This window comes from Nesoenas mayeri (assembly GCF_963082525.1).
Source record: "Nesoenas mayeri genome assembly, chromosome: 1".
In the NCBI taxonomy this organism is placed as follows: domain Eukaryota; kingdom Metazoa; phylum Chordata; class Aves; order Columbiformes; family Columbidae; genus Nesoenas; species Nesoenas mayeri.
Window position 1 is genome coordinate 186295484 of NC_137541.1, and position 27951 is coordinate 186323434.

Here is a 27951-nt window from a genome sequence, read left to right on the forward strand (position 1 = left end):
GTGCTCATCATGATACAGTCCATAAATGACTTTTTTTTGGACCTGGTTGTTAAAGTTCACTGGGGCACAGTGTAGCTTGCTGGATTGAAAGTCAAGTCTCTTGCCAAGAAATGGAAGAGAAGCCCAGACACATCCCCATGAGCTACTTCTTGTAAATAATTTGGTATTTGTGTTTCTTGCTTGCCAGGATCATTTTGGTGCCATTAGAAACATGAGAAAAAAAAATACATTGGTGAAAGAGACAGTTGATAGCCCAATAAATATTCTTTTAACCTTTTGTTATGAACAGCAGAGAATAAATGGAGCATGTTTATAAGGTAAATAATATTATCAACAGTATCTTTTATGTATGCCCCCAGTTTCCTCTCTCCAGATGCTTTACCTCATTCTGTTCAGATCATAAGCCTTCTCAGGATATGCGCCAGGAAAAGGCTATGGACTCATGGCACCATTTCAAGTAGCCCTCAGCAGTAGGTCTTGGCAGATGTGACGTGCAAGTAAGGCAGCTGTTAGACCCGAAAAATGGAAACTTTCATTCTCTCTTATCTCAAGAAAAAACAAGAACAAACACACCACACATTATGTTTTTTGTACATTATATTATCAATTCCAAGCCTGGGACTGGCGACTCTTCGTACAACTGTTAGGGCATGAGAGCGGCTGTGCTGTGTTGGGTGATCTGCCTCTGTGCCCAGCGGTGGAGTTGTAGGGAAGAGAAAGGAAAGAGAAGATAAACAGCTTGATCCGTCTCCTGAATCCTTCCTGCTTTTTCTAGTTCAGGCTTCCTGAACCAGCTGTTGAAACAAATTGATGATTTTGATGGACTTTTCTTCTATGAATTGTACTTCTTTTCCAGTTTGGCATACAGATCATCCTTCACTTAAGAGTCTTGTAATTTTAATTTGGAGTCAGATGACTAGGTATGGCCTACTTTGTTTTTCATCCTGGAAGCATGCAAATTTTGGCGGGTGGAACCTCTCTAAAATATTACAAGAAACAGTGAATCGTTGCTCCCTACTCATGGTCTCTGTAACATTCAGGATTTAAAGCACCTCTATAATACTCTCCCTTGGGTATTACTTTCTGAGAATTGAAGAGTGGAATAGAACCTTATCTATTTATTCTCTCCTCATGGGGAAGACATTACCTTTTGTCATTCTTTTTGTCATTTGCTGTCTCATTTAGTTCCATTATATGCTTCTTTTGGAAGGGAATGTAAGAGGGAGAAAAGCAGAAATTAATATATTATTAAAGAGGTGGATGCAGCATGCACTTATCCAGAATGACTCCTCTTGTGTTCCATGGTAACTGAGCTAGAGCTTTTGCTACAAAAATGGTGAAAAAAGCACTACAGATGATAATCATTACACCTGATCATCCAGTTGCACTGGTTTAACTGAAGCACTTCACTTTGTGTAGATGAAGATTCATGCTTTACATGTAAACTTACACACAAAGCCCCATGTATCATGAAAATGCAAGAGGAGACAGCAGGAATCCACCACATGCTTGAGGATTGCCCATGACGTGAAACAAGATGCATCCTTTAAAAATCTTCCAGCTGTTTCCTTCATTTTTACTCTATGTCAGTGTTTACTCACCAAAGCAACAGTAGTGCAAGGTAAATTCTGAATGGATCATCTCTTCATATGAATAACAAGAAAACCAAAACTTGAAGTTACTTGAGAATAATTTACTGAACAGCTTTCAGAGATAAAACATTCAGTGGTAGGAGCAGAACTCTATGGGGTAGGAGCTGAGTCATTCTTTCAAAAGACAATGAGGATGCAATAAAAAAAGCCCTGACTCCTATAAATGCTGGAATGTAGCCATGCTTGGGCTGTGAAGAGAGTCAGCCTGGACCTGATGGAACACACTTGGACACCCTAAGGAGTATCAGAATCCCACTAAGTGTCAAAAATACATTGTCGTAAATTGCCCACTGTGGACTATCCTTGAGTGGGAGATTAATGCCTTTTGATTTATTGATAGTGGTATAGGCCAGTGACCAGATTCTTTATTCATTTACATCATATCTAGCTATTTCTGTTGGACATAAGCTCTTCTAATCTGATTTGCCCTGGCAGAAATCTCAACACAGAGCTCATGGGTAGGACACTGGATGACCCAGCTCAATCTGAGGAACTGCTGAGCGTATAATCCACATGGGCAAGTTTAGATAGTAGCAGGAATCACTGCCTGCTAGTTTATCCCTTCTTATAGCAGCTGGTAAATATACTGTGAGCGTTACTCATGTAACTAGCCATGAAGTGGGAGACTCAGCTTCACTTGTCAATGAGTGCGGTACAGGACAGCCTGCCAGCACACAGGAACACAGCAATCCAACCCACAGGGCACCTGCAGATATCTAGAGATTTTTGATGTTCTGGAGTTGAAAGAAAAATCCCTCTCTAAGCCAGGAAAGCAACCACAATGATTAAAAAACAGCCACCGCACTGACCACTTCATGACCAGAAAACAATCACTTTGGGAACAAAGCAGTGAGTTTTATTGCAAGCATAGCAGTAAGTTTATGTTCTTCCATCAATGGGACAAATTAGTTTTTCTTAACACTCCATTACTGACCCCTCTTCACAGTGTGATACTTATACACAAATTTTAGACCAGTAACCAAACCAGAAGTACTTTTATTTTTTTTTCCTGATACAAATGCCAAATATCACAGCCAGAGACATAAGCAAAAAAATTATTCCAAATAAATATGCATGGAAAGATTTTTGACAGCTTGATAACAAATTTAAACACAGTAATTATTGTATAAAGGGTTCAACAAATGGTATTACCACTAGCAGAATATACATCTCCAGGGAAAAGAGAACTGAATACATAATCTGGAAATAGATTAAATATATATATATAAAATATACTCAGTTTATTGCATGGATAGATAAATATTAACATATTTGTGCACATAACTGGGAATGAGGCACTTATTCAGGTTAGTATAAACAAGGCCACTTGTTAAGTAGAAGGGAAAATGTTAATAAGCTTCCAAAACATCTTGCTGAAGTCTAAAACCTTGAAGGCATAATAAAAAAGGCGTGCTGTTACTGAGGTATTTGTAGTTCACTAAATTGTAAGAAATCCAGTTTCTTAAGAATGGGACAAATCTGGCAGGACTGACTGAAAACATTGGGATTTTTTTTTCCCAGACTTTGATATCAAACTCATGATTCTTACTCATGCCTCCCCAGCTTTTCAGTGCTTGCTTTGTGTTTTTCTTTGTTATCACCAGTTTGCCCTATTGTTTTATATATTGTTAGAAAAACATTAGTCTGATAATCCCCATCAACCCAAGCATTTTACAGAGTTGCAATCAGATGCTATTCAAAGCAGTGATCAAGTTGTTTACCAGGCTAGATATTTGGCTTGTAGAGCACATTGTTTTTATATGGTTTTATAAAAAGAAATAATATTAATAAAAAAGATTTTGCCTGCAAGCAACGTAAACGATATTTCAGTTTGTTAAAATTCAAAAGCAGGAAAATAGCTCTACTGATAAACACCTAATTTCTGTATTTTATATATATATTTTTAAAAAGATCTTCTCTGCTTATACAAAACAGGCATTTCATAAATATTAAAATGTTCTATTATTTACATGTGTCCCATTTTACTGTAGAATCATTGACTGCTATTATCCAAACATGCAGGCTCTAGGAAACAAAATCTGCATTTCTCATTATCATAGTGATTTCACATATAGGCACAAAGGCAAATTTGATCTTGGGCTACATCTGCAACTTAGTTGTGAACTTAAACTAAATATAAAAAGTATCTGTGAGTTAAGTCTTTGATCAATCTTGCACACACAATACGTGGATCACAAAACCAGGAACTTCATTAAAAGAGTGAATTAGTGTCAGGTGACTAGGGAAAAGGTCTAATGCACTGGGCACGTCTTGCGGATAATTGTTTCAGGCTATAACTCAGATTAATTAAAATAAAAGATGACTACATGTTTTTAGTCATGGCGTTTGACCCTTAGGTTTCTGCAAACATCGTTCAATTAAGAAGTCTGAGTCACAGTCTTTAGAAAACCTAGAAAAAGTAGGATAGATTCTGACCTGATTCATTTGGTGAAAAATCTTACTAAATGAGTGAAGTCATTACAATATAAATCAAAGAGCACTAGAGATAGAGATCTAGATAGATATCTTGCTCTAGATAGATCTAGAGCAAGAGATATCAGCGTGAGTCCCTCTGTGGCATATTCACACTATACGACAAATCAAAGCACAGATATTCCCAGGCTAGAGCTCAACACTTCTGAGTCTTTATGGCTCAGAGGACGACTGTGCAGAATTACGAGGTCAGGTCTGTCTGTATTGACAGAACACCACGGCCAGGCCAGGAGGCCTTTTGGGTAGATTTTTCAGTTCAGAGGCAGCATTGTGTGCTTGCAGCCAGGCTGCTTTCCAGTTAGATTCTGTTCAGCTTACCCAGATCTCTGTGGCATGGCCACCAGAATACCAAATGCCAAGTGAAGTGCAGCTGAAAATAGTTTGGGGGCTGCATGCACCCACCACCACGAGATGGTGGAAGGGAACAGGTATTTTAGCAACAGTTTCAACAGCCTGATTCAGATTTTATATAGTTTGTATAGTTTAACTCAGTTGACTTGAGATTATTTATTGGTATATAACACTAGTGTGACAAATGGAACAATCTGTCCTGAAGGTTATGTATCTTTCATAGCCAAGTATTTGGCAGGATATCTCTGGGACAAAACAAGTCCTGTCTGGATAAGAACTGACATGGGACACAGCTGATCCAAACTTCCCTGGAATATCATGCTGTCATGTTACCTAAATCAAGGACACTGACAGAAAATCAGAATTATCTTGCAAAAGTAGTCAGTTGTTAAAAAATGCTCAACAATGATCCATGATATTTGCAAAGATGTGCTATGATTGTACAGTAATAAACGCTACTTGATTTAATAAAATATTGATTTTTTCATCGCTTTGTTGCCATTTAATATGGCAACTGACAATCACATGCTGGATTCAGTATCATGATTCCTTGGCTCAGTTCAGGCAGAACCTTGTCCTCTGCATTTTCAATATAATTCTATAATCTTCTCTAGGTACTGAAATACTAATGTTTGCATTTCCCAGCAGTGGATATGCACTAACAAATGTAATTTACCTTACAATACTTCCGTGATCCGTTATGAACTTGAGAGGACATAAGCATCCAGTTTCTGTGAAACAACAAAATTCTTTCTGGATTTGTTGTATACTTTGGCTTTACATAAACATAAATAAGGAAAAAAATTCTCAGATTAAATAGCTGAATAAAATGTATTGCATCCTGTGACATGCAACTGATTATAATGTTATGCTGCCTAATCTAGCTGTCTTTTGAAAAAGTTCGGTTACATATAAGTAAAAAAAAAAAAGAAAAATCACTCGTATAGCTTAAGTGAAGTCGAAAGCTTATAGGAGGGAAGATTCATGCCTGAGGCATTTCAGCACCTTTCCAACTATTTGTAGACATTGATTTCTTTGTGAGAAACAGTACAAAATGTAACTGAAGTGTGTAAGGATTCCTCCTCTCAAGTATTCTGTGTTTCCAAAGAAACAGATTTCCTCTCTTATTGCAGACAGGATATATAGCACCTTTGGATAGTTTCTTCTACATTTTTAAATGTCAGAAAATACAAAAACAAAACAAAAAACTCTCCCTTACAATGCAGTTCCTTGAATTGCTGCTTAGTATTAGTGCATGATATAGGGACGTCAGAATTCGGTATGGAATCTTCTAACATTGACAGTGGGAGCAAAAGTTCAAGATAAAAAAATTCAAGTACACCAAGAAGCATATGAACTTTTTATTCCTCATGAGTCACCATGACCTGCTGCTAACAAAGTGCAGTTCAAGTTTTTTTTGAGGCACTCTGGAGACTCTGGCTTGAATCCTGATGTATTGGAATCAAACCTCCGAGCTGTCACTGGTGTAATTATATGGTGGCATCATTGGTTCATTGCTGCCCGACTCCTTTGTGGCTCTCTTCTCAGAATTTTGTTTCCGTTTTAGCAGCAAAATGATGATTGCAATTAAACAGATGGCAAGCAAAATGGCAGCAGCTCCGCCAATGATTGTGACTACGCTGACCCCTGCACTTTGGTTATTCAGTTCCCTGGGGAGAACACCATTGACTGCAACCCCTCTTTGAGGAGCCTGTTTCTTGTTGCGATCTAGTGCTATGTGCTGTATGTTTGTTCCTCGGTTGTTTCCTGCTCCAATGCCTTTTGCAAGTTCTGGGGCCTGCTCAGTTCCCCTCTTCTGACGTCTCTGTGTGGACGCTCCTGGGCTCCCACCACTAAAGAGCGAGTGGTACTGGTGCTCCACGCTTCTTTTGCCAATTCCACGGTTAGCATTCTCTTTTGAACGTACAGTGTAGATTGTATGGACATACCACTCCCTACCCAAAGATACCTAGAAAGACACAAGTTTTTGTATTTAATCACACATGTACACAATCTGGACAGCACTATACACAGAGGAAATCAACCACTGTTCTGAACTGATTGCCTGAACTTGCAAAATCATGCACAGATAACCCCCACTATGTACCAATGTGCCCCAGAGAAATCATGTTTTCTGTCAAAATTTTAAGAGGGGGCCTCTCCATGGGTAGACTCTATGGCTATCAGCTGCAGATGAAGAAGCATAACCATGTCATTTTTTTATGCTCTTTGTACAAATGGCCATTACAAAGAAATTCAGCTGTAGACAGGCTGCGGAAGAGGACCTTCAAGCCTGGCTGCAGCTCTATTTCTATTTTAACATAGTAAAACAATTTTTTACTGTGAGGATGGTTAAACATTGAAAAAGTGCTCCATATTTTATATCTGGAAATTTTTAGGCATTTATAATGCTGTTTGAGTGCCACTGGAATCAGAATAAATCTTTCTATTGGCTTGTAATCGTTTCTTTCTTGTTTCAGTATTCTTGCTAACAAGCTACAGAAATCATACCTGAAACAGAGGAGTTGAGTCTACTTTAAATCCATCAGAGCCTGGCTGTTTAACTAATGCAATTGCTTCAGGATCATCTATTGCAAGTTTTGCATTAAAAAGCACATTTCCAAAGCTTGTGGCTTGCGTCTCTGGCTGAGCTTTGTCCTACAGGGTCAAGGAGGAAAAGAAAAAAAAGCTTTGTAAAACACAGATTAATTTCTTCTAGGAAAAAGAGTTCTAATATTTGCATGCAATGTATATATTGTGTTATTTACACATGCTATTATATACAATTCAGTGTAATATGAAGAGAAAATACATGAGAAGCAATTGTGATCACATCTGACTTGTACTAACTTCCATTTGATCACTTGCCTACAGACTTTTTTGTTGGAACAAAAAGGGGAAACACTAGAGAACAACTATAGCTACATTTCTAAAATTAAAAAGATATGCAAATGTGGTCTAAAGTAAAAATAAGAAGTCTTTTTGCCAGTTTAAAGAAGCTAACTTTCATTTCTATTTACAGACATTAAAATAAATTAGTTTAGATAATTAGATAATCATCTTACTTGAAGTTAACTCTGAAAGTTGGGCATCAAGTCTGTAGTTGTCTAGGCTTACTGTATAATTATTTTCAGAAGGGAAATAATCTCAGATATTATAAGCCAGCTTTACAGGTATCTATCCCTACAGAGGCAATCTGGATGACTAACTTTACATTATACACTAAATTTTGGATGACTAAAGATGAAGCAAATTCCAATCCTTAACTTGCTTGTCTCCTAACACTCCCTGTATGGTCAATGGATATAGACAATGCAGAGAAGAAGCCTATCTTGGGATTCTAACTTAGGTCAAATTCTAAATTATGAGAGTCTACAGCAAGAATAAGAATAGAACCGGAAGGAAGAAAGGTAAGATATTCACTTTATCAGTTCACGTTAGTCCAGAGCTCAAGTTAAAAAATTGGTGTCATTGAGATAATTCTAAAAAACAGTTGGTTTTGGATAAAAAAGTTAGGAGAAAATAAATAAATAAATAAATATGTGCATCCTCACAGAATTAGAACACTTACCACAATCTTAAACCTGTACAGAAGGGATGGAGAATCAGCAAGGCACCCATATTCAGTGTTGGATGGATTATATTTGGGTACATATCCATCAGCTCCTGTGCACAGGAAAACCTTCTCGATGCTACAGTAGAATGAATCACCCAAATTCTGCACTGGATCCACCATCACCCGACCATATATGATATCACCTGTAAAAAGGGCACACAGTTCATATCCTATTACACTGGAACATTCAGGCCAGTATTGAGGCTACGTTAATAGGCCTAGAGAAGAAGCTCAGCGTAATGTGACTGCAGTTTCTGGTCATGTTAAAGGTCTGAGCTGAAGATTCTTGATCTGGCTACAGCTATATCCAAAGTCTACCTGAGGAACACTTGCTACTCAGCTTCCGCCATGGGGGGCTGCTGCAGGTCATGATCAGAGGGCACACTCTTCCATGCACTCCAGGCTGCACAATAGCAGTAGGAGGCCATTTGCTGTTGCTATAACCTGAACTGGTGCAGGGGCTGCTTTAATGTCTGGGCTATACTGGGATCCTCATTCAAAGAGTGAGTTAAAGAGACATGATATACTCCTGTGCACCAGAACAGGGTTTAAGTTTTGGCCTCCTGACAATGCATGTTGTTGAAGAGATGTTCTTTTTTATGACAGTAGAATCCTGTTCAGGCTGCATAAGAGTTTACTTACGCTTGGTCAGACTGGCGGACTGTACAAGTGAATGAACATTATGAAAAGTCACAGAAACATTTTATGAGACTTGCCTCCCTAATATGTAATTGAATTTCAGCTGCCTGATAATGTTTAAGATAGGACATGTTTGCCAGGCCTGTACAAATAACCTGGGCCATTGCTGTGCAGGGAAGAAAAGTGTACTATGGGTACTGGTCAGATACATATGACAGAAAGTGATTGGGAAGGTTGAGAATCTGGAAAAGGAAAGGAGAAATATTGTGTTGCTTTTACAACAATTTGGAGCAACTGTAGACTTTGGGAGAGAGAGACCAGGCACCTGCTGTTCATGAGACTGTGCAAATACATCACAAAAGACAGCTATATATGTATTCAAGGTACTGGCACTCCAATAAATAGGCAAAACAGGCATGCAAGGAAAGCAGATGAATTATGTGATTGCTTAAGTGCACTGACAGGTGTCTCAATTGAATCAATCTCCCCACCCCCAGCTTGGGCAGTGGAGGGTGGGGGGAAGGGGGAAAGCCTTGATGCTGTTCAGCAACAACCAAAACACTGGCATGGTATCAAGGCTGTTTTAGCCACAGATTGCAAAGCACAGCACTATAGTGGCTGCTATTAGGAAAGTTAACTCCATCTGACAGACCCAGTACACTCACCCACAAAAAAACCTGTGTGATATTCACTTATCAACTAGAAATGTTCTTAATATCAGCCAATATTTATAAAGTGCTCAGCTTTTGAGAAATGGCCCCAGTACTGTAACCCTCAGACATAACAGTTTCAGTGCAGATTGGTGAACAGCTCTGATGGAAACTGCCAGGTAGGAAAGGCAAATGCAAAAGAACACAAGCAGCAAACCCAAACCCTTACTCCTATCTTGTTTTATCTCAAACAGGATCCTGAGAGTGTGGAATACATATTAGCTGTGCTTAATCTGTATACAAGTATACCTTCTGAGAAAGCAACGTCACTTTCTTGCCCAAAGCCCATTGAGCCATCAGATAGCCAAAGTGCCTTTTTGGAGAGAAGGAACATCTGGGTGTTCAAGCTGAATTCGGCAGCCACTGGGTCACTGACCTGAAACACAACAGTGTAAGGCTCTTCAACAAGTATTCTTTAATGACTCCTAAAACACAGCACGACCTTCTCCCAATGTACATTATTTATCAGCTCTTCACATCTACATGTAATAATACAGTTTGACCAAAAAGGTTTATTTGTACTAGACATACCTTGCTATATATTTTACATACATACAACCTTTGGGTTATCTGCCTTTGTGATATTTGATAGGATTCTAGGTTAGTTTCTTCCCACCACATTTTTCCAAATTCCAGCCAAGAAGGTACCCAAAGCAACTTATGTGTGGGGGTAACATGAGGAAAATATTTCCCTCAATAACTTGTCTCCCTCTGACTCATTACAGTGTGTTTTGTCTATCCCATTTTCATTCTTACACCCAAGTCTCACCTCTGCTTCTGATCCTCTGCCAATTATTTGAAAGTAAACATTGCTGGGGATTTATTTGAAAGTATCAGTTCTTCTGATGTACTGCAGGATATCAGATCATGCATGGGAAAATGCACCAAACAATTTGAGTATCTTCTTATGCTAATATTTATCTTTATATAGTTGACATAGTTATCTATGGTTCTTCCTAGATTACACTAAAATAAATTATATCCATACTATCAGCAGCAGGTTGTTATTGTGAGAATAGTGAGAATGCAAACTATACAGGGACATGGCAAAACAAAAGGTTAAAAACGTAGTGAACAAAAGAACTGGGAAGAGCTCAAAATTCAAAAAGATGCAGTGTACCTGATGAAACAATCTGGATGATGCACACATTCAAAAAAAAAAAAAGATAAAAGAAGAAGAGGCCATTAAACAAATAAAAAAATGCTAATGTATATATGTATATTTATGTATATGTATGTGTATATGTGTGGAGAGGAAGGAAGCAAAACAGAAAAGAAAACATTCTTGCTGGCTCACAGACAAGGGGCTCATGGAATGAGATGTAACAATATCAATAGAAACTACTGCTGCAAGTTATACAGCTGACACATTAATTCTTCTTTAAATTCCTTTTTTCACAGTAGAGTCCCAAAACTATCAAAGCAACAAGATTTGGCATGAAGAATGTATAGCTGAAACATTTTTATAAGCCCACTGCTACTCTTCAGAAAGAGGAACTGTAATCCCCTAGCCTTTTCACAGAAATAATAATTAAAAAAACAATTTCCATTCTCTTTGGAATGCTTTTTTCTAAATGCCTGGGATTCAGGCTATTGCATTGCAGTCCCACAGCTTCAAGCACCTGACTGACACGACTGTTTTCCAGCTGTGGTTCTGAAAGAGAATCAAGCATAGCCTCATCAGGCTCTTCCTGGGCAGAGTACATGTCCACTGGATAGGAAACAAGAAGTGTGTATTCAGCTAAAGGCACTGGACTTAAGCCACACAGTTTACAACAATGGTCACAGCAATGGCCTGGATAAATACTGTGCATATAGCTGTGAATGCATCTTTTAGGTATCCTATTTTGAGTTACAGTTTTTATTTCAGTTTTATGTGTAAGTCTTGGTGCTGCCAGTGGATGACCCATAGTTCTAATACATTACAATAGTTTAAATGTAGTTATTTTCATGTGCATTTGAGGCATTTTAAACCAGAGTTCTTGGAAAAATAATCTGTGAGGATCTGCTGGGTGAGAACAGCAGCGTCAATTTATTCTGCCTATTTGCCATGCCCGTCAACTCCGCATATGGATAATTTGGGCACAATGCAGATGACTCATGGTAGACTTCTCCACCTTCAAGGGACCAAAGCCCATGAGATGCTTGGTACCTCAAGAAGCAGAGAGCTCCTGAGACTGGTCCACCCCAGGGCAACAAGTAACCTGATTATGGAAGTGTTTCTGTCAGGAAATAGTCACACACATTTTAAGAAAGGAGACACTGAAAGGACTGGGATAAAAGCAGAGCTTGGAAGTTGAATGCTGTTCATGTACAGAAAATCCCAGAGTGAGATAGTGGTAATACAATATTCACTAGTGTTCCAGGTTACCTGCTCCTCTCTTTAGGGGCCACAGAGAGAGGAAAAAGGAGATGAGGAGATGTTAAAGAAGGAAAAGTTGAACCAAAATCTCCAGAGGGGAGACACCAAGTATATTTTCTTGATGTTTGATTCTTAAAATGGCCTTTTACTCATGAGCAGTGAAAACAATTGTAAAGGAAATTATAACAGTTTCCAAGAAAATGAAAAGCTTCATATTAAAAAACCCAAGAAGATAATTCAATACAGTAGCTAGGGCTCTGGGCTAAGAATTGGGAGAAACAACTCCTGTCCCATAATTTCGTCATTAGACTTTACTGGTCAAGTCATTTTAGTCCAGTTGTGACACTGGCACTCATTGACTTCATAGAATCATAGAAAGGTTTGGGTTGGAAGAGACCTTTAAAGATCATCTAGCCCAACTCTCCTGCCATGGGCAGGGACACCTTCCACTAGACCAGGCTGCTCAAAGGCCCATCCAACATGAGCCTGAACACCTTAAGGGATGGGGCATCCACAGCTTCTCTGGGCAACTTGTTCCACTGTCTCACCACTTTCATCCTGAAAAATGTCTTCTTATGTCCTTCATCTAAACCTACCCTCTTTTGGCTTAAAACCATTGCCACTTTTCCTGTCACTACAGACCTTGGTAAAAAGTCTCTCTCTGTATTTCCTATAAGCCCGCTTTATATATTGAGAGGCTGCAATAAAGTCTTCCTGGAGTCTTCTCTTCTCCAGGCTGAAAAACCCCAACTCTCTCAGCCTTTATTCACAGGAGAGGTGCTCCAGCCCTCTGACCATTTTCACAGCCCTGCTCTGGACTTGCACTAACAGGTTCATGGCCTTCTTGAACTGGGGACCCCAGAACTGGATGCAGTGGGCCTGTGCAAGGTATCAGGTATTTCCTAGAGTAAGGACCAGCATCACAGTCTGACCTTTTAAGCTCACTTCTCTGTCTTTTGTTTCTTACACTTAAAATATGGATACCAATGTTCATTCAAATGTGCAGAATGCCTAGAAATCTTAGAGGTAAAGTGCTAGATACAGCCTAGTGAATTTGTGCTGCTCTACTGCCACTAATTGCTGCTTTTTTGGGACCTGCGTTAAGTCAACATAGTCTTTCAATCTATGATCAGAGGGAATAATATAATGGACTGCAGAATTCCCTGAATTCCTTTTACTATGAGTATCTCAAGAAAAAGAGCTGGTCTTGGTTTGAAAATTGCTGAGGATGGGGGACTAATTGGCCTCAGTCCTTGGTAATTACGACACTTGCAATTTTGCACCTTATCTCTATTTTGAATTGATGTACCTGAAATTTCCATATACTATATTATTAAAGCTTTATCTGATACAATGATCCCTATAGTATCCACGTACTTGTTTCCAAGTATCCATTTTATTTTTTCCAGTTCTTAGTCATAGGCTTCTGCCAGGTAGGAGTAAGATCTCTTCTGAGGATACTTGGCCCATTTTGCAATGATTTTTGAGGGTCTTTTGGATTTTCTTTGAATTATCAGCATCTTGTCCATATGAAGACCAAACACAAGCTGTGGTTCAGCATTGCCGTGAATTGCTTTAGAGATCCTAGAAGCTTACAAATGTCAGACAAAAGCCAAAGTGCTGAACTAGTATAAACTCCCCCTACCTTCCTCCATTCAGACTTTTTAAAAAATGCTTTGCTGGGTTAAGTCTGAGAATGTAGGTTTCATGTCAGTTTATATATCATCTTTTACTTTGCCAGGACTTAATGCTATATCAGGAATCATCTATTCTCCCATAGCTGGCATAACACCAAAGGAAAGCATTAAGACTGCATACATTCCCTTGTGTATTCTGGCTACTTCAACAGAAAAGTGATTGTGTATCCCTGACTGATCCGGATTGGATTTATACCATAAGGTGATTTAATACCATATATCTATACTGCTAATGAGCATGAAACCACAGCCACACTCTTCCAGTACTAGTTGTATTGGGTCCAAATAACAGAAATTATAAAACTTCCTCCTCACACATGACCTTACCAAGGTCATGCTATCCCTTTTGATAACACTATAAATGAGAGTTTATATTCTGTTAACTATACAACATGACCCTCAGATATTTTTCAAGCAACGCTTTCTACAGCAGAGTCCATTTCTCCATATTTTGTTTCCAGCTACAGAGCTTCACATCTGGGATTTGTGAAAGGTATGGTGTTTGCCTGCTCCCACATTACCATATGATCCATATTGCCATGGGTGGGATTTGTCTTACTCACTCTCGTGAGTCCTAAAGCTCAGCATTTTACCAGTGTTGGCTATCTACACTTCCTTTACAGTCAGTGAAGGAAGTCCTACATTAGGACTGATTGAATATTCCTCTGGAGGCCCCACTTTTCATACCAGAGACCTAGCTCTGATCTTTGTGTCAGCCGAAAATCTTCTGATAACAGTTTTATATTTTCCTAATTATCTGGTAAAACTATTTCATACCAAAGCCAACAGATAAGTAAAGAATTCCCAAAGGTTAGCTCATATCACAGGAACTATCATCAAAACCAATGTCAATTAGCTTCCTACTGCCTATCAAAGAATGGCCATGTATTGAGGTCAAAAAAACATTTGTGCTCCCAGTTGGGTAAAACTGGTTAAATAGCAGGAGAGGAGTATGTGCTGTCCCACCCATTTAGGAATTGGTTTGTTCATAAGCAAGTAAATTCAGTTTCTAGCACTATCAAAACACGACCAAGAAAGGCAATTTGAGAATCAAAATAAAAAGGAAACATGATGAAGGTATCACTGGAGTGGTACCTGCTGGAATCGGATATCCAGATCAAATGTGATTGGCTCTCTAGGATTGCAGATCACTGGCAGGCTGTACTCCTGATGTGGAGCAGTGGTACAAGCTATCAGCTTCACGTTGTATGTTCCAGAATAGTCTCGAACCTGAAGAGGGAGAGAAAGCTGTTCCAACAACATTCTAACTAGCAGGCCGGGGCAAGAGGACACAGTAAAGGCTGAGGTTTTACCGCAAAATCTGAAACAAAGCTCCACTGCTGCACTGGCTGGTTGTACGTTGGCTCACTTCGGATGAGACTGAGGCTAAATGTCAGGCCCGGGTGATCGACTGACATAACCATGGAAGCTAGAGATGAAGCTAAACACATGCCAAGAGACAGATTTGTCACCTTTAGTATTTCACTGCAAACTCTCAGAGCCTGAAAAACATTCTGAATAATTAATAAACCATTGTGCAATGGTTGATGTTTGTACTCTTACAAGTCACTGGGTTTTATTAATTGAAACTAACATAACCAATTACAGTCAACCCAGGTGGGCCCCCTTGATTCTTGTTCAAGTTGCTCTTAAACAGTTGCTTTTGGGCTACACAACCAGAACTGCACGAAGATTAAATTTAACAGACAGGCAAAAGAGTGAGTGTGGAATGGCAAAGATCTATAATCCCTCCTGTTTTAACCTTGGAATGTCAGCCCAGGGAACACAAAATAATTTATCTTAGTGATGTAACTCTTTCAGCTCTGCCTGATACGCAAAACTTAACACGATAGAGGACAGCTGAGAAAAAGCAGAAGCACTAAGAAGGAGTTTTATAGGTTAATAAAACTGAGTTAAAGTAAAAGAGATTTCTTAAAATGATTCTTTTTCCTTCTTATTATATTCAGTAGATTTAATTTAGTTAGATAATCTTTTCCATGGCTGGCATTCATGCTCAGATTTATGTCTGTAGACACAGTCTTGCACCTGTGATTGTTCTGAATAAAGGCAGGGGGTTTTAAACAGATTAAATAGCAGGATCAGGTCCTTAGCAATGACTAATTGAATAGCAGTGAGAATGCTTTATTAACAGAGTGATACAACACTCATACAAGACTTTTTCTTAATCTCTAAAAAAGGTCTAAATAACCTAGAAAGGCTTCAAGTTAGAAAAGAAATAGCAATGCTGACTAAGTTCCTAGGGTAACATAAGTAAATAGCTAAGCATAGCTTTTGGATTAAAAACATATATTTATAGATCCCTAATGGACAGAATGGCTTAGATCTTCATCTTTCATAAATCAGGCTCTTTATCAAGTGGAAGTATCTTGCTTTCCATCAGATTAATGCATATTTCATTAAGTTTGACAATACAAATACAGTCATCAATGATGAGTAAAAAAACCCAAGAAGAGGAAAAGTCCTTATCTGAAGAACACAGTACATAAAAAAAATCAGATACTAGTAGCAGAGATAAGAAAAATTAATAGTATAATGTTTGGGAGGGGGGTCTTTGTTTTAACAGTACTGCTAAAGTGTACATTAAGCTTACCAGGATGGGACATCACAAAGAGACCATGAAATCGGGCTTCAGTCTTGAAGTTGACAACCAAGCGCCCCTCTTCACTAATTCGCATGCTGGTTGGGTACAGGGAACCTGGCATCAGAAGCCAATTCACAAGTTTTACTCCACTTGCAGATGACAAATCACATTTCTACAAAACACCAGTCCCACTCTTTTATTTCCCCTTGTCATGGCAGCTTTTTGGGAGGGAGTCTGTGGGTACTTTTTGGGCTGACTCAAGATTCTTCTCAACCAAGAATTTACACAGTGGAGCTAGAGCTTTCACACTGCTTCAGCTTTCCAAAGCGCACACAGAATTTCCCTGCAAAGTCATGGTTTTACATGTTATCATGGATGGACACAGCCATGCTAGTAGATGGAGGAAGGTCCACAGCATAGTCTGTGTTTGTGTTCTGGCAACAGCGTGGTCAGCTGCCAGGGGCTCTGTAGAAGACTTGTGTTTTCACCAGGTATTCAAGCTGACTCCTACCAATGAAAGCTGCTTCAGGGATACCAGTGCCTCCCTATCCATTGTCCCAAGGCAGCACCCACCAGCATTTAGTTGTAGCAGCTGGTTGTGGCTTCCACAGCAATCTGTTGTGGGTGCTTGAATCTGTGAAATTCATTCTGACAGGCTTTGCAATGCTGTCAATTTCTGGCATGAATCTGGCCCAAACCACAGGCCTAATGTTTCTGAATTTCAGGTTACAAGGTCCTGTGTATATGTTAGAAGTGGTTTATTGCTGTAGCTTGAAGCCAAGTCCCTTTTTGCTAGAGTTTTGCAAAGCTTCAGAATTCAAGTCTTTCTTTCAGTGCTCCCTTAGAGAAGCAGTGATGTGCCACCACTCTGTCTGCCAGGGGCAAAAAGGAAACAGGAATGTTCCTCTGTGAGTGTGCTGGAAACCTAACACACTCACCAGTGTGACTGTATACCAACTGTACAACAATCACCTGTACCAAGCACATGTATTGGTACATTAGAAATATATATGTAGACTTTAGAAGACCTTGACTACTACAAATTTTGATGCAAAATTTATGTAGAATAATTATATGTAATTAAAGCATCAGCAATGGGAAAATGTTCATACAGACGCACCACATAACTGCTGAGACTGAGGATTAGACCTGGCTGTTATTTGGTGACTAGTATATCACATGATTTGTGGTATGTGGCTTATTCTTTAGGCATTGCATGACATATGCTTCATTTGTCATGCACTGTAGATTCCCCTTGCTGCTCCTCATTTCCTGCTCTTAACATAAGGACAGAAATTGCATAGCAATGACTTCTATAGTCCATATACATGGTCTGTAGAAACAAAAAAAGGTTTTATGTTCACTGCAGTTTTGAAATTATGTAATTGTACATACACAATTCTAGCTTGTGCCTGTATTTACCTTAGGTTGAGATACATATGGAACAGTTGAAGCTTAATGCTAGGACATACTAGGTAAATTTGCATAAATAGAACAAAGCAGTGTATAGGTATAACTATACATTTTAATCTTTCACAGACATCTGTATGTCACTATTAAAAATAATTTAACTTTTTGCAAAGATAAATTCTGTAATGGTAGAGATTGATTTATTGACTAGTTATAGCTGTAAAAATTTATTGACCATATCTGTCACATTTAAAGAATATTTTATAGTTTACTACTCAAACACACAGGACAGGCTGTTATACCCATTAAACATTTCTGTATCTTTTGAATGTTTCACAATTAATGTTTTTCAAATATTGAAAGCTTCTGAAGCTGTAAATTCATGGCCAGAAAAAAATATCACAGAAAAGTTTAATTTTTTTTTCACTGAAGTTCAAACAGCTTGTGTGGTAAGAGAATACGAACATATAGTGAACCTTGAGTTTCTCAGTAGAAATAAATGGGCTAATTTTTGCATATGTACTTCAAACATAATGAGACAGTTATCTTTCATTGCAATAAAAGAACTGATGTCATGGATTTCATAAACACATCAGCAGAGAACTGAGAGTGGTAGGAAATGACAGATTGTTTGCAACTGGCAATTTTTTTTTTTTTAGTATTAGAATGGCTGAAAAATCATCTTAGTGTGTGCAAATTATACTCTTATTAACAGAACATGAGTTCGATGCAAAGAAATCCAACACCCACCTTGGAGCTCTGCTTCAGGTGGGCTACCGATGCCGTCCCTCCACAGGATGGCAGTGTCATACACAAAAGTCAGCCGGAGCTCTGACTGCAGGTCAAAATGCTGCCAACCTCCTGCGCCCACCGGAGAGTGGAAAACATAAGAGACGTATAAAGGGACTCTCAGCGTGACATAGGACTGCACTAAGTTGAGAACCTATAAAAAAGAAAAATATGTATTTAGGCTATAAGCCATGAAAGGCAGCACTTTACAGGTAGTCGTAATGCAAGAGGAAGAGAAGATAGAACTTGAAATAAATACATATTGTGACCGAATCAAATTATCTCATTTTGCAAATTACAGATGAAGGCTAAAACATGACATTTTGATGGATTTCAGCTGAGCTTACATTCCTTCAACTTCCATTTTTTTATTTCAAGCTGAATACTCATTCCGACAAAACATGTACTCTTCAATTTTGACTATTCATTTCTGTTTAGGCTTCTTAAGCACATAAACAACATGGCTACAAATGAAGACTTTAGAAATCTTTCAAATATAATTTTGCATTTGCTCTGTCTTTGTGCCATAACCAACTCTTTTGCTTACATTCTTATGTTACTATCCTGTAAGAAGCCCTTCTGGAAGACCCTGAATTTGCTCAGATATTATTGCAAGACTGAGTCCTCAAACCGCACTTATTCACCTCTGGAACTCTTTCTTTGTGCATGGGTAGTGGCTAACATACTGCATGCAAACATGCAAGTCATACTGTTCATCGCTGAAAGAACTAAGAACAGTATGCAAGTTGATACAGATTTAAAGGTAGACCCTTTATGCACCTATTGTACAAAACAATAGCACTGTATTATTATCAGTCATGGAATTACATATTCTCTGTATCTATTTTGATGAAAAAAGAAAAACACTGTCAGTAAGCTGTCACCTCTTAAGACAGATCTTACGTGATATATAGATACAAACCTTTTTGAAGAGACTTTGCATTTATGCTTTGCTACAAATACATTTTCATTCACATCTCTATGACTAGAAATGTGCAATTCAGATCCTTTTAGAACATTCTGGATTTTCTTAGAAAGATGTAGAAGGAAAGGCATTGAGATCATCTTCCAGTGTGAAAGTTTTCAAAGGAATAAATGGTGTTGAACTCCCATTTACTTCCAACAGAAATTGCATAGGTGAATTTTTACATTTGAACCTTTCCCTGGAGTGATTACCTTACAAGCTTTTAAAGAGTGTTTTGCACTATTAAAGCCCCCAACATTCAAAGAACTTTAGAAACTAAGTAAAAACCACACTGTTTCTGGTTTCACCCAGTGGCATAGCAGGGGTCTGAATGCCCATTACCTTACAGCTGCTTTGCATTTCCAAATGCCAGACAAAACTTTTAGTAATACTATGAAAACACAAATTTACTGCCTGCATTGACTAAATACTCTGAACTTATTAAGGAGTTCATTATGGCAAATGTTCGTAGTTGCTACAACTCACTTTCACGTGTGACACTCCTTGATGTATACACTATGCTACAAAACCCCTTTCCACTTACACTGTTTGCATCATTCCACAAAATGAGCTAGCATTTAGTCAGTAGACAGTCTGGAAACACACAGTATCACACAGTAAAGCAGCCTGGTAGATGAGATGCTACAGTTACAGATTATTTTATATTAATGCTTCTTGGTTGGTTTTACATGAATGCAATCAAGAACAACTTTTTGGAACAAAAAAGGCGTTTTCTTCTTTACATGTATTGGATGACAAATTGAAGTTAGACAAAAATATTAATCTTTAGTCCTATTTAATTTGGAAGTTTATCTTTGGGATACCTGCACAGATATTATTTCAGACATGGGCTTGCTAAATTGTTCCAAATAACAACACAGAATTCTCACTTCTATAAAAAAATACAGGTACAATGCAACTCTATAGTGCATCATGGTTTGCCTTTGATTCAGGAGAAGCCTTGAACACTTGACATTTCCTGGAACAGTATCAAGAACTGAATACATTTGGTAGCATAACGAATGTGTCACTGTTGAAAAGTCATCCCAGACAAACTATGTTCTTTTTCCTCCGTGTTTTTGTTCTACATCTGCATGTTGTACAGTAAGAATTAGACAGCGAAGTCAATGATGTGAAATTAAGTTTGCTTATGAGGAAGAGACAGTGGTACGTAAAAGAAGATTTAATGTATGCCCATTATCCTCTTGAAAAGAAGCATGCATAATGCTTAGTGATACTGTAGAGGAGGACTGGAATATCACACAGGGAGAATTTAATGACCTTGAGAACTAGAATAAAAGAAGTGAGATGAAAATTTATAGCATACAGTATAAGGTAATGGAAACTAGTGACAGGGATTTCTGGTAGAAAGACATTGGTTAGAAACAACAAAGGGAAAAAAATATTTGGTATGTGAGTTGATCACATCATAACTATGACCTTCCTATCCTCTCCATGTGATATGATCCTAAGATAAACTGAGGAATGGGGTGGAAATTAGAAGCAGGCATGCCGTTATTCAGAGCACTAGTGAGAGCTTATCTGGAACAGCTTTGATCATCCATGCTCGAAAAAGTCTAATTTGCATTGTAGACTGCAGAAAAAGAAATCAACATAATCACAGGAATGGCAAAGCTATCTGATGAGAAGAGACTAAAATAGGTGAGTTGTTTAGCCTAGTACAACAAAGGCTGAGAGGCAAAAAGAATCCTGTCTATACACGTCAGGAGATGAACAGCAGAGAAGGGCCACTGATGATGAAAGATGGTGCGGACAGAGGAACTAACAGGCATAAGATGGCCATGACAACTACAGCCTAGAAATCAGAAGAATTTCTAACCCTCAGTGTGGTGGCAGAGGCCATGAAATCCTATTAGTTCTTAGATTAGATTCACTGGTATTGGAACCGTATTTTACAGAGAGTTATGGCAGTGGCCTGGACTGAGTGATCCACAAAATCCTTTCCAGTTCAGTATCCTATACCTCAAATTCTTTCAAAGCTTTTCCTGATTTTCAAGTACAAGATATCATTGGTTGTTCATGTATACTGTATGAAAAGCAATCCATTAATGGGGTTTGTAAATGAAATTTTAGGGTTTCCTTGCCTTCATTGAATGGGATCATAGTGTTAGTGAGCTCAACTCATTTGTACTGGTGGAAATTTAGTGGTAGGATCCCTTCTGGGGAAAGTCTACCTGAAACACTGCTCCTTTGCCATACATTACCATTGCTCTGCGGGACAATCTGAAACCATGGTGCCAGAGAATCATCTCCATTTCTAGGATCCTAGAATTTAGAAGGTTGTTCTCTTCTGGCAAAACCCGTAAGAGATGTCTGGGCAGCAGGGCTGCTTGCCCCAGCCTGAGAATCTATTAATCGTAGAATCCTGAGTTGGAAGGGACCCACAAGGATCACTGAGTCCAACTCCTGTCCCTGCGCATGACAACCCCACAGTTCACACCATGTGTCTGAGGGCATTGTCCAGTCTTCTTGAGCACTATCAGGCTTGGGGCTGTGACACCTCCCTGGGGAGCCTGTTCCAGTGCTCCAACACCCTCTGGGTGAGGAACCATTTCCTAATGTCCAACCTCAACCTCCCCTGGCACATCTTCCTGACATTCCCTCACATTCTGTCACTGCTTGCCAGAGAGGAGATCAGCACCTGCCCCTTCTCCTCCTCATTAATGTACACATTAATGTTTTTAAAAATTTGTTTATATAAGTACACATTGAAGTTTTTATGCACACAAACCCTTCCTTGGGCAGTCATGGATTTGTAGTTCTGAAGGAAACCTTCAATACTAATAGCCAAAAAATTACTGAATAGTTCTCTCTCGCTCTCTCCTAACAGTAAATTAAAACTTCCAAGGCCCTCTCATTTCTTGCTGTAAGGGAAAATTCCACAAGGGGAAAACTACTCTTCAGTAGGCAGAAGAGAAAAATCTCAGGACATGCTATATGAAATACAGAGGATCTTTTTGATACAATAAAAATGAAAGAAAAAAAAAAAAAAAGGAAGAGGACATCAACTGCAGAGGAAAACTGTCTCAGAGTAAACTGAGCAGAACAACCTAACGAATGAATCGATGGCATGTGCTACACAGATGGAGGAGTCTTACTTCTCTGTCCCTCTTAATAATGCCATTTAGACAAACATGAGAAAACATTCTTTCCATTGAGTTATCTTTATTTCCCAGTGCTGCCTGAAAAGCCTATTGAAAGTAGCCAGCTGTTCATATTTTATCTCAATGTGACACTGATGAAACCAAACCGGTAACTTGGAGCTCTACAAGGGCAGGATCAGCTTAACTACTGTAGAGAGACACAACAGGTGCATTATGTATCTATGTATCCTATGCAGAGGAAATGTTAGCCATTATACTGTCAAAATTATATAAATTTATATCAGTTTTAAACAATAATAAGTGGGTGTGACTTTTAGACTTGTGATACCAGGAGAGAAATACAGACTACAGCCACACTTGAGCTGAACTGGAGAAATTGTGTCTAATACTCCATGACAATGCCAGGTCTGGAGAACCTGAGAAGGCAGAAGACCGAAGTCGTTCCAAGCAGGGAATAGAAGCTGAAGCTAATATCTGAAAAAATGTACATCACAAATCATTCAAATAGCACATTTCAAAATTCATGGTTGTGAGGAAATAATATGATTTATACTGGGCATTGATATAAGAAGTAGTTTCCTATATTTTCTTTGTGAGATAAATTATCACAGAGCATAATGTCTATTCTCAAACACTGACAATTTCCATTTAAGACTTGGTAAATATTAATGGGAGTTTCTATAGGTGTTTTCCTTTTGTTCTCCTTTCTGATGCGAACTGTCAAACTTCATTAAGTAAAAAATATAATTAGTTTGAGAATCTGTCACGTAACAAGTGAGAATATTTACAACTAAATATATTTTCAGTTAAGGCTTCAGGGCATGGACTCTATTCTACATTTATATTGCATTTTATTTATCTGGCTTACATTTACAGAGGGCAGAACTTGGCAGTGTGTGTGTGCACTGCTAGTACAGATAAAATCAGAATTAGAGAAAAATAAAAATTCATGTTTTTTATTGTATCTCCCAATTAAACAATCTTTTAATGAAAACTGTATTTTTGTCCTCCAAATTACTGTAAGCCTCGTTTTCTGTTTCTGTTCCATTTACTTGCTAGGACTGTGAATTTGAGTCACAGAAGCTTAACAATGTTATCAATTAACTGTTTACACAATAACAATACAGTAACGCTAAAATTTGGCCCCAAGAAGGCACACAGCCAGGTAGGTCACAGGTGAAATGCAAAGCAGGTTTGTTTAAAGAAATCTGAATGGGGAGGAGAATGCAATACAGCCTTGAAGTGCCAGCTCCTCGAAATGTTTAACCTCAGACTTTGTTATGCAGCTGGTGCATTAACTTTATAACAGAGTTTTTTCTTCACAGTACTTAGTAAATGCATGTGTTTGCAGCTGGAGAAAAAAAAAATACTGTTAGTGAGCTTCTATGTCAAGGGAATACAAGCTGCAGTGTTTTCTTAAACTCGACTGTGGTGGTTGAACTGAACATAAAAATCTGAAAATAGACATTTATGTCTACTTGCTTTTTACAGTTTCTAGTGGGGTTTTTAGAACCGCTGACTTTTCCCCTTAAAGTATGATTTTGATGAAACTAGAACTAGTAAACCTGCAAATATACTTTTTTCTGTGTAATAAAAAACCTCTGCAAGCTGCCTTGTATAAGCTGAGGCAATACAGTAATGATTTTTAAATCTGCTTTGACATGGGATTTCCAAACACCTCAGTGCTATAATGTGAAGGATAAATGTGAACTGAACATATTGGAAGAGACACATTTTCAGTTTTGGCCAGGAATAACTGTTTTTGTTAGAGAACAAAACCAACTGCTCAGCTGTTTTCCATTACAGTAGCTTCAAGATATCAATCTGTATGTTCAAATATTTTAATATATGTTCCTCATCTTCATGTTTCTGTCAAAGACTTGCTTAACTAGTTGTTAATATCATTTTTTTGAATGGTAATTTCCTTATTTCCCTATGCCAAGTCTGGCAATGGACTGGAACTAGTGAAAGCAACATCCACACATAAATATTTGGCCAGAACCACACAGAAACCTTCAGATGCCAAACTGTCTGGCTACAGAAAACTGTTGTAACAGCAGGAAATGAGATCAAATTATACTTCACACTCTATCAAATAAGTCTAGGCCAACACTTCAATATATACTTTATTAAAGGGTAGCCACTTGCTTGGTTTTCACTATTTCACTTCTTAACTTTATTTCAAGAACATCTGTCATTCTTCTAGCATCTGCATCTTGAGTATGTGAGATGTCTGTAGTACTTGACTCTCACAATGTACCCAAGACTCTCACAATGTATCCAAGTCCAACCTTTATTATTACCTGAAAACACAGGAAGACAGCCTTCAAGTAGGTGAGTTCCACATTTGAAGGCCTATATATATGCGAAGACAGACATTTAATTTGAGGTTGTGACTGCAGGTTGTCCAAAAGAAAACTGTTTCTGCTAATCACCAAAGCTAAAATGCAAATGAATTAGCTTAATTTAAAGAGGAGTAGGTCTTTATTTTTAAATGTAAGTTCCTTAAGCTGCACATCTAAATCCATATTTAAATACATAAATGCCTGATTTTTCAGATGTGATGAATACGGGCAGACCCCAGGAGCAAAGCGTCAAGCTGTATACTGAAAGGAGTGCTGCATTTAACTCACGCAGGGTTTGCTCATGCACAGAGTAATTGAGAAAGAGAATGGGTCACAAGCAAAAGGCCTCAAAGGAAAAAAAAAAGAGAAGAAAACTAAGACCTTCTCTGTATGTATTATGACAGTTCATGGGTTCATGGGAACTGGCTAAGACAGCTGCAGCCTGCAGCAAACACCAGGAGCGCTGCCAGAAGAACTACACCAGCTGCAGGTCTCCCACCTCACTGCTTGCTGACTGAAGCTCATCTTCTTCCCCTGCCCTTGGAGGAGCTCCCATAAAGTGAAGGCCCACAACATGCAAGATGTTGCCAGTTGTGTTTGTGAAATCTCTCTGAATCAACAGTGCTATCTTTGTTTGACCATACAGGTACTGGAGAACTAGAATCAAGAAAGAGAATTTTGAGCTTAAAGAACTAGCCAAAATATCTGGTAAATTCAAGGTATTAAAAATGCAGTGGTAGCAGGATGTGGTCAGAGTGTTTTTGATATTTATCTGTTCTGCCTGTATAATAGAACTTAAGCTTCCTTTGTGTGCTAAAAAAACAGGGTGAAAACCATAGCTGCCAGCTTTCCTCTCACAGAGGAGGATTATTAATTGTTCACTGAAGGAGAAAAAAACAACAATGGTGACAACCACAGAGATAGGGCACTGACTGCCTCCCCTCTCAGCTGGAGGGGGTCATGTGAAGATAAAGACTAAACTTGGAGAAGAATTAAATGGAGGTGGGGGAAACAGGGAGGGCAGTGAAGCGCACACTGGCTGTGGGGCAATGCTTCACTGCTAGAAGTAATTCAGCTTGATATTTCACTTAACACACTGTAACCTTTTAGCCACAACCTACAAGACACTAAAGGATGACTTCAGCTCTAGTTTCATGGCTCTCATAGCTCATGTTCATCCCCTTCTGCTTTTAAATGAAGGATCTTACCTAAAGAACATAAGGCTTCTGGTGCTTAAAGTCAGTACAGCTCTCTTCTTTGACCACATTACCATTTATGCATGTCCTCCACAAATGATTATACCGGCTCTTTTAATTTACTAAAACATAGGAATGCTGCTTATTTTCTCCTCTGTTTAATGTCCATATAGACATGTTTAGGTGTTATTTAGCCACACATTTGTCTAAACCAGATATTCAGCCGTTTCTCCAAAGGACAAAAAAGTAGATAAACGGAAAAGATTCAAACCAGCTCTTTCTTCATCTTCAGTGTGGGAGAAGTGGCTCACACAGGCCACAGGACTGGAGGACAGCTGCTTGGCAGCTGTGTGTACTTGTGCACTAATGATGGCGTTGTGTGGGAAATAATATATGGCTGCATATACATGGGCATAAGGAGATAGTCAGAGGAATGATGAGTTGAAGAAATGAAACCATTCTAAGAAAAGTGAAGAATGCTGTCATTTTTATCTTGTGGGAATGTGTAAGGTTTACATCCCACACTCGCATGCCTTCCCCTCCTCTCTGGCAGGTTCATGGTTCCAGTGGAATGTACCTGTAGGAGGATCTGCTTGTAGCAGGGGGACAGCCTCAAGCAGATGCACTGACAATGAGCTGACAACATCAAGGTAGAGACCTTGAACTGGTCTCTGTGACAGACAGGGAACCAGGACAGATGACAGAGCACTGAGGTGACATATCCATCAAGGTCTTTGTATCTAAGAAATGTAGAAACTCCATTTTGTTCTGGCCTTATACTTTACAGAGTATATAATCTCTAGTTATTATAAAATGTCCAGAATGTTAGGAAGTTTAACCAAAGGCTAAAGAGAGCCTGGTGCAATTTCTTATCCAGTAAATTGGCTGTATGATCACCTAGAAACATCCACAGAGTAAAGTGGACTTTAGACATGTAAGTATTAAAAAAAAAAAGAAATCAGCTTATCTGATTAGGTGCCTATAGGTCCATTGGTACTCATGCTTTTAGTAGTAAAATAGCTTTGTCTTTGCACATGCCCATAGGTTTTTTTGAGTAATGACATACATTTTATCATCTGTTAAGGCCTCATGTTTATTGGGACTGACTGCTGAGGTCTGATAAGCAGATGGGTCCCTGGCAAAACGAACACTTGTTAAAAAGCAGAGCAATCATGGCCATTTCAAACAGTGGCCTCATCCTTTCCACAGTGGCTCAATAGATAAGGCTGGTGAACCAGGAAGGTGAGTCAGCTTTACCACCCAGCCCTTCTTCCAGCCTATAGGATTTTTCCCCAAAGGGACTTTTCTGTGTCATATAGGACTGATCTTCACAGCTACAGCTTTTGAACTCCAGAGTCTGAGTGGGATCAGACAGGCTTATGCAGTAATTACACACAGAAGACCTAGAGATTAACTTCACTGTCACTGCATCAGAAGAAATCCATTATTATGGATTTCTAGAAATAATTTTCCAAAGGACACATGAAGATTTCTTCAATCTCTTTGTTTAACTCTCTCAATTACTTTCATGGCTCTGTTCTTCAGCCATCCCATATTGGCAGCTTCTCTTTGCTTTCTGACCAAGGAATTTTCTGTCGGGTAAAGGGAGATCACTATGCTGTCTGCACTGGTGGGTCTTGTTACATAGTGAGCAAGAGACCAGCAGAGCCAAGCAGCTGGTAGGACAGTGAAGTCCATTGTTATCAGCAGGAAGGCTCTCACAATTTTTTTAAATTCTATTTTAAGATACACCATGATTAATACTGAATAACTCTGTGCTACCAGTGTGCTAAAAGCAATCTTTTAGAAGGCTTTAATTCTAAGAAAATACTGAAATGGCTCACTATACAGTAAAAGTGTGATTGTTTTTTCCTAAAATACTTCAAAACTGTAATAGGAGAAAATTGTAGCAACTTTAATTAAAAATAAATGACTTCCTTAATTTCAACCTGATAAGGATTTACCATACAGCCTTATAGTACGTAAAGGACATTGACAGC

General features: G+C 38.6%; 1 protein-coding gene across 1 annotated transcript in view; it reads right to left on the reverse strand.

Annotated features, from left to right (window-relative positions):
• Positions 1–5958: 5958 nt before the first annotated feature.
• FREM2 (FRAS1 related extracellular matrix 2) overlaps positions 5959–27951 on the reverse strand; it is a gene marked incomplete at both ends in the record, with an annotated part of 128583 nt that continues 106590 nt past the window's right edge. The window contains 8 exons of the mRNA XM_080361630.1: positions 5959–6465; positions 7008–7154; positions 8068–8255; positions 9711–9837; positions 14616–14750; positions 14834–14961; positions 16132–16236; positions 18283–18475. Of these exons, the coding sequence (XP_080217756.1) occupies positions 5959–6465; positions 7008–7154; positions 8068–8255; positions 9711–9837; positions 14616–14750; positions 14834–14961; positions 16132–16236; positions 18283–18475 (1530 nt within the window). The remainder of the gene's footprint in view (positions 6466–7007; positions 7155–8067; positions 8256–9710; positions 9838–14615; positions 14751–14833; positions 14962–16131; positions 16237–18282; positions 18476–27951) is intronic.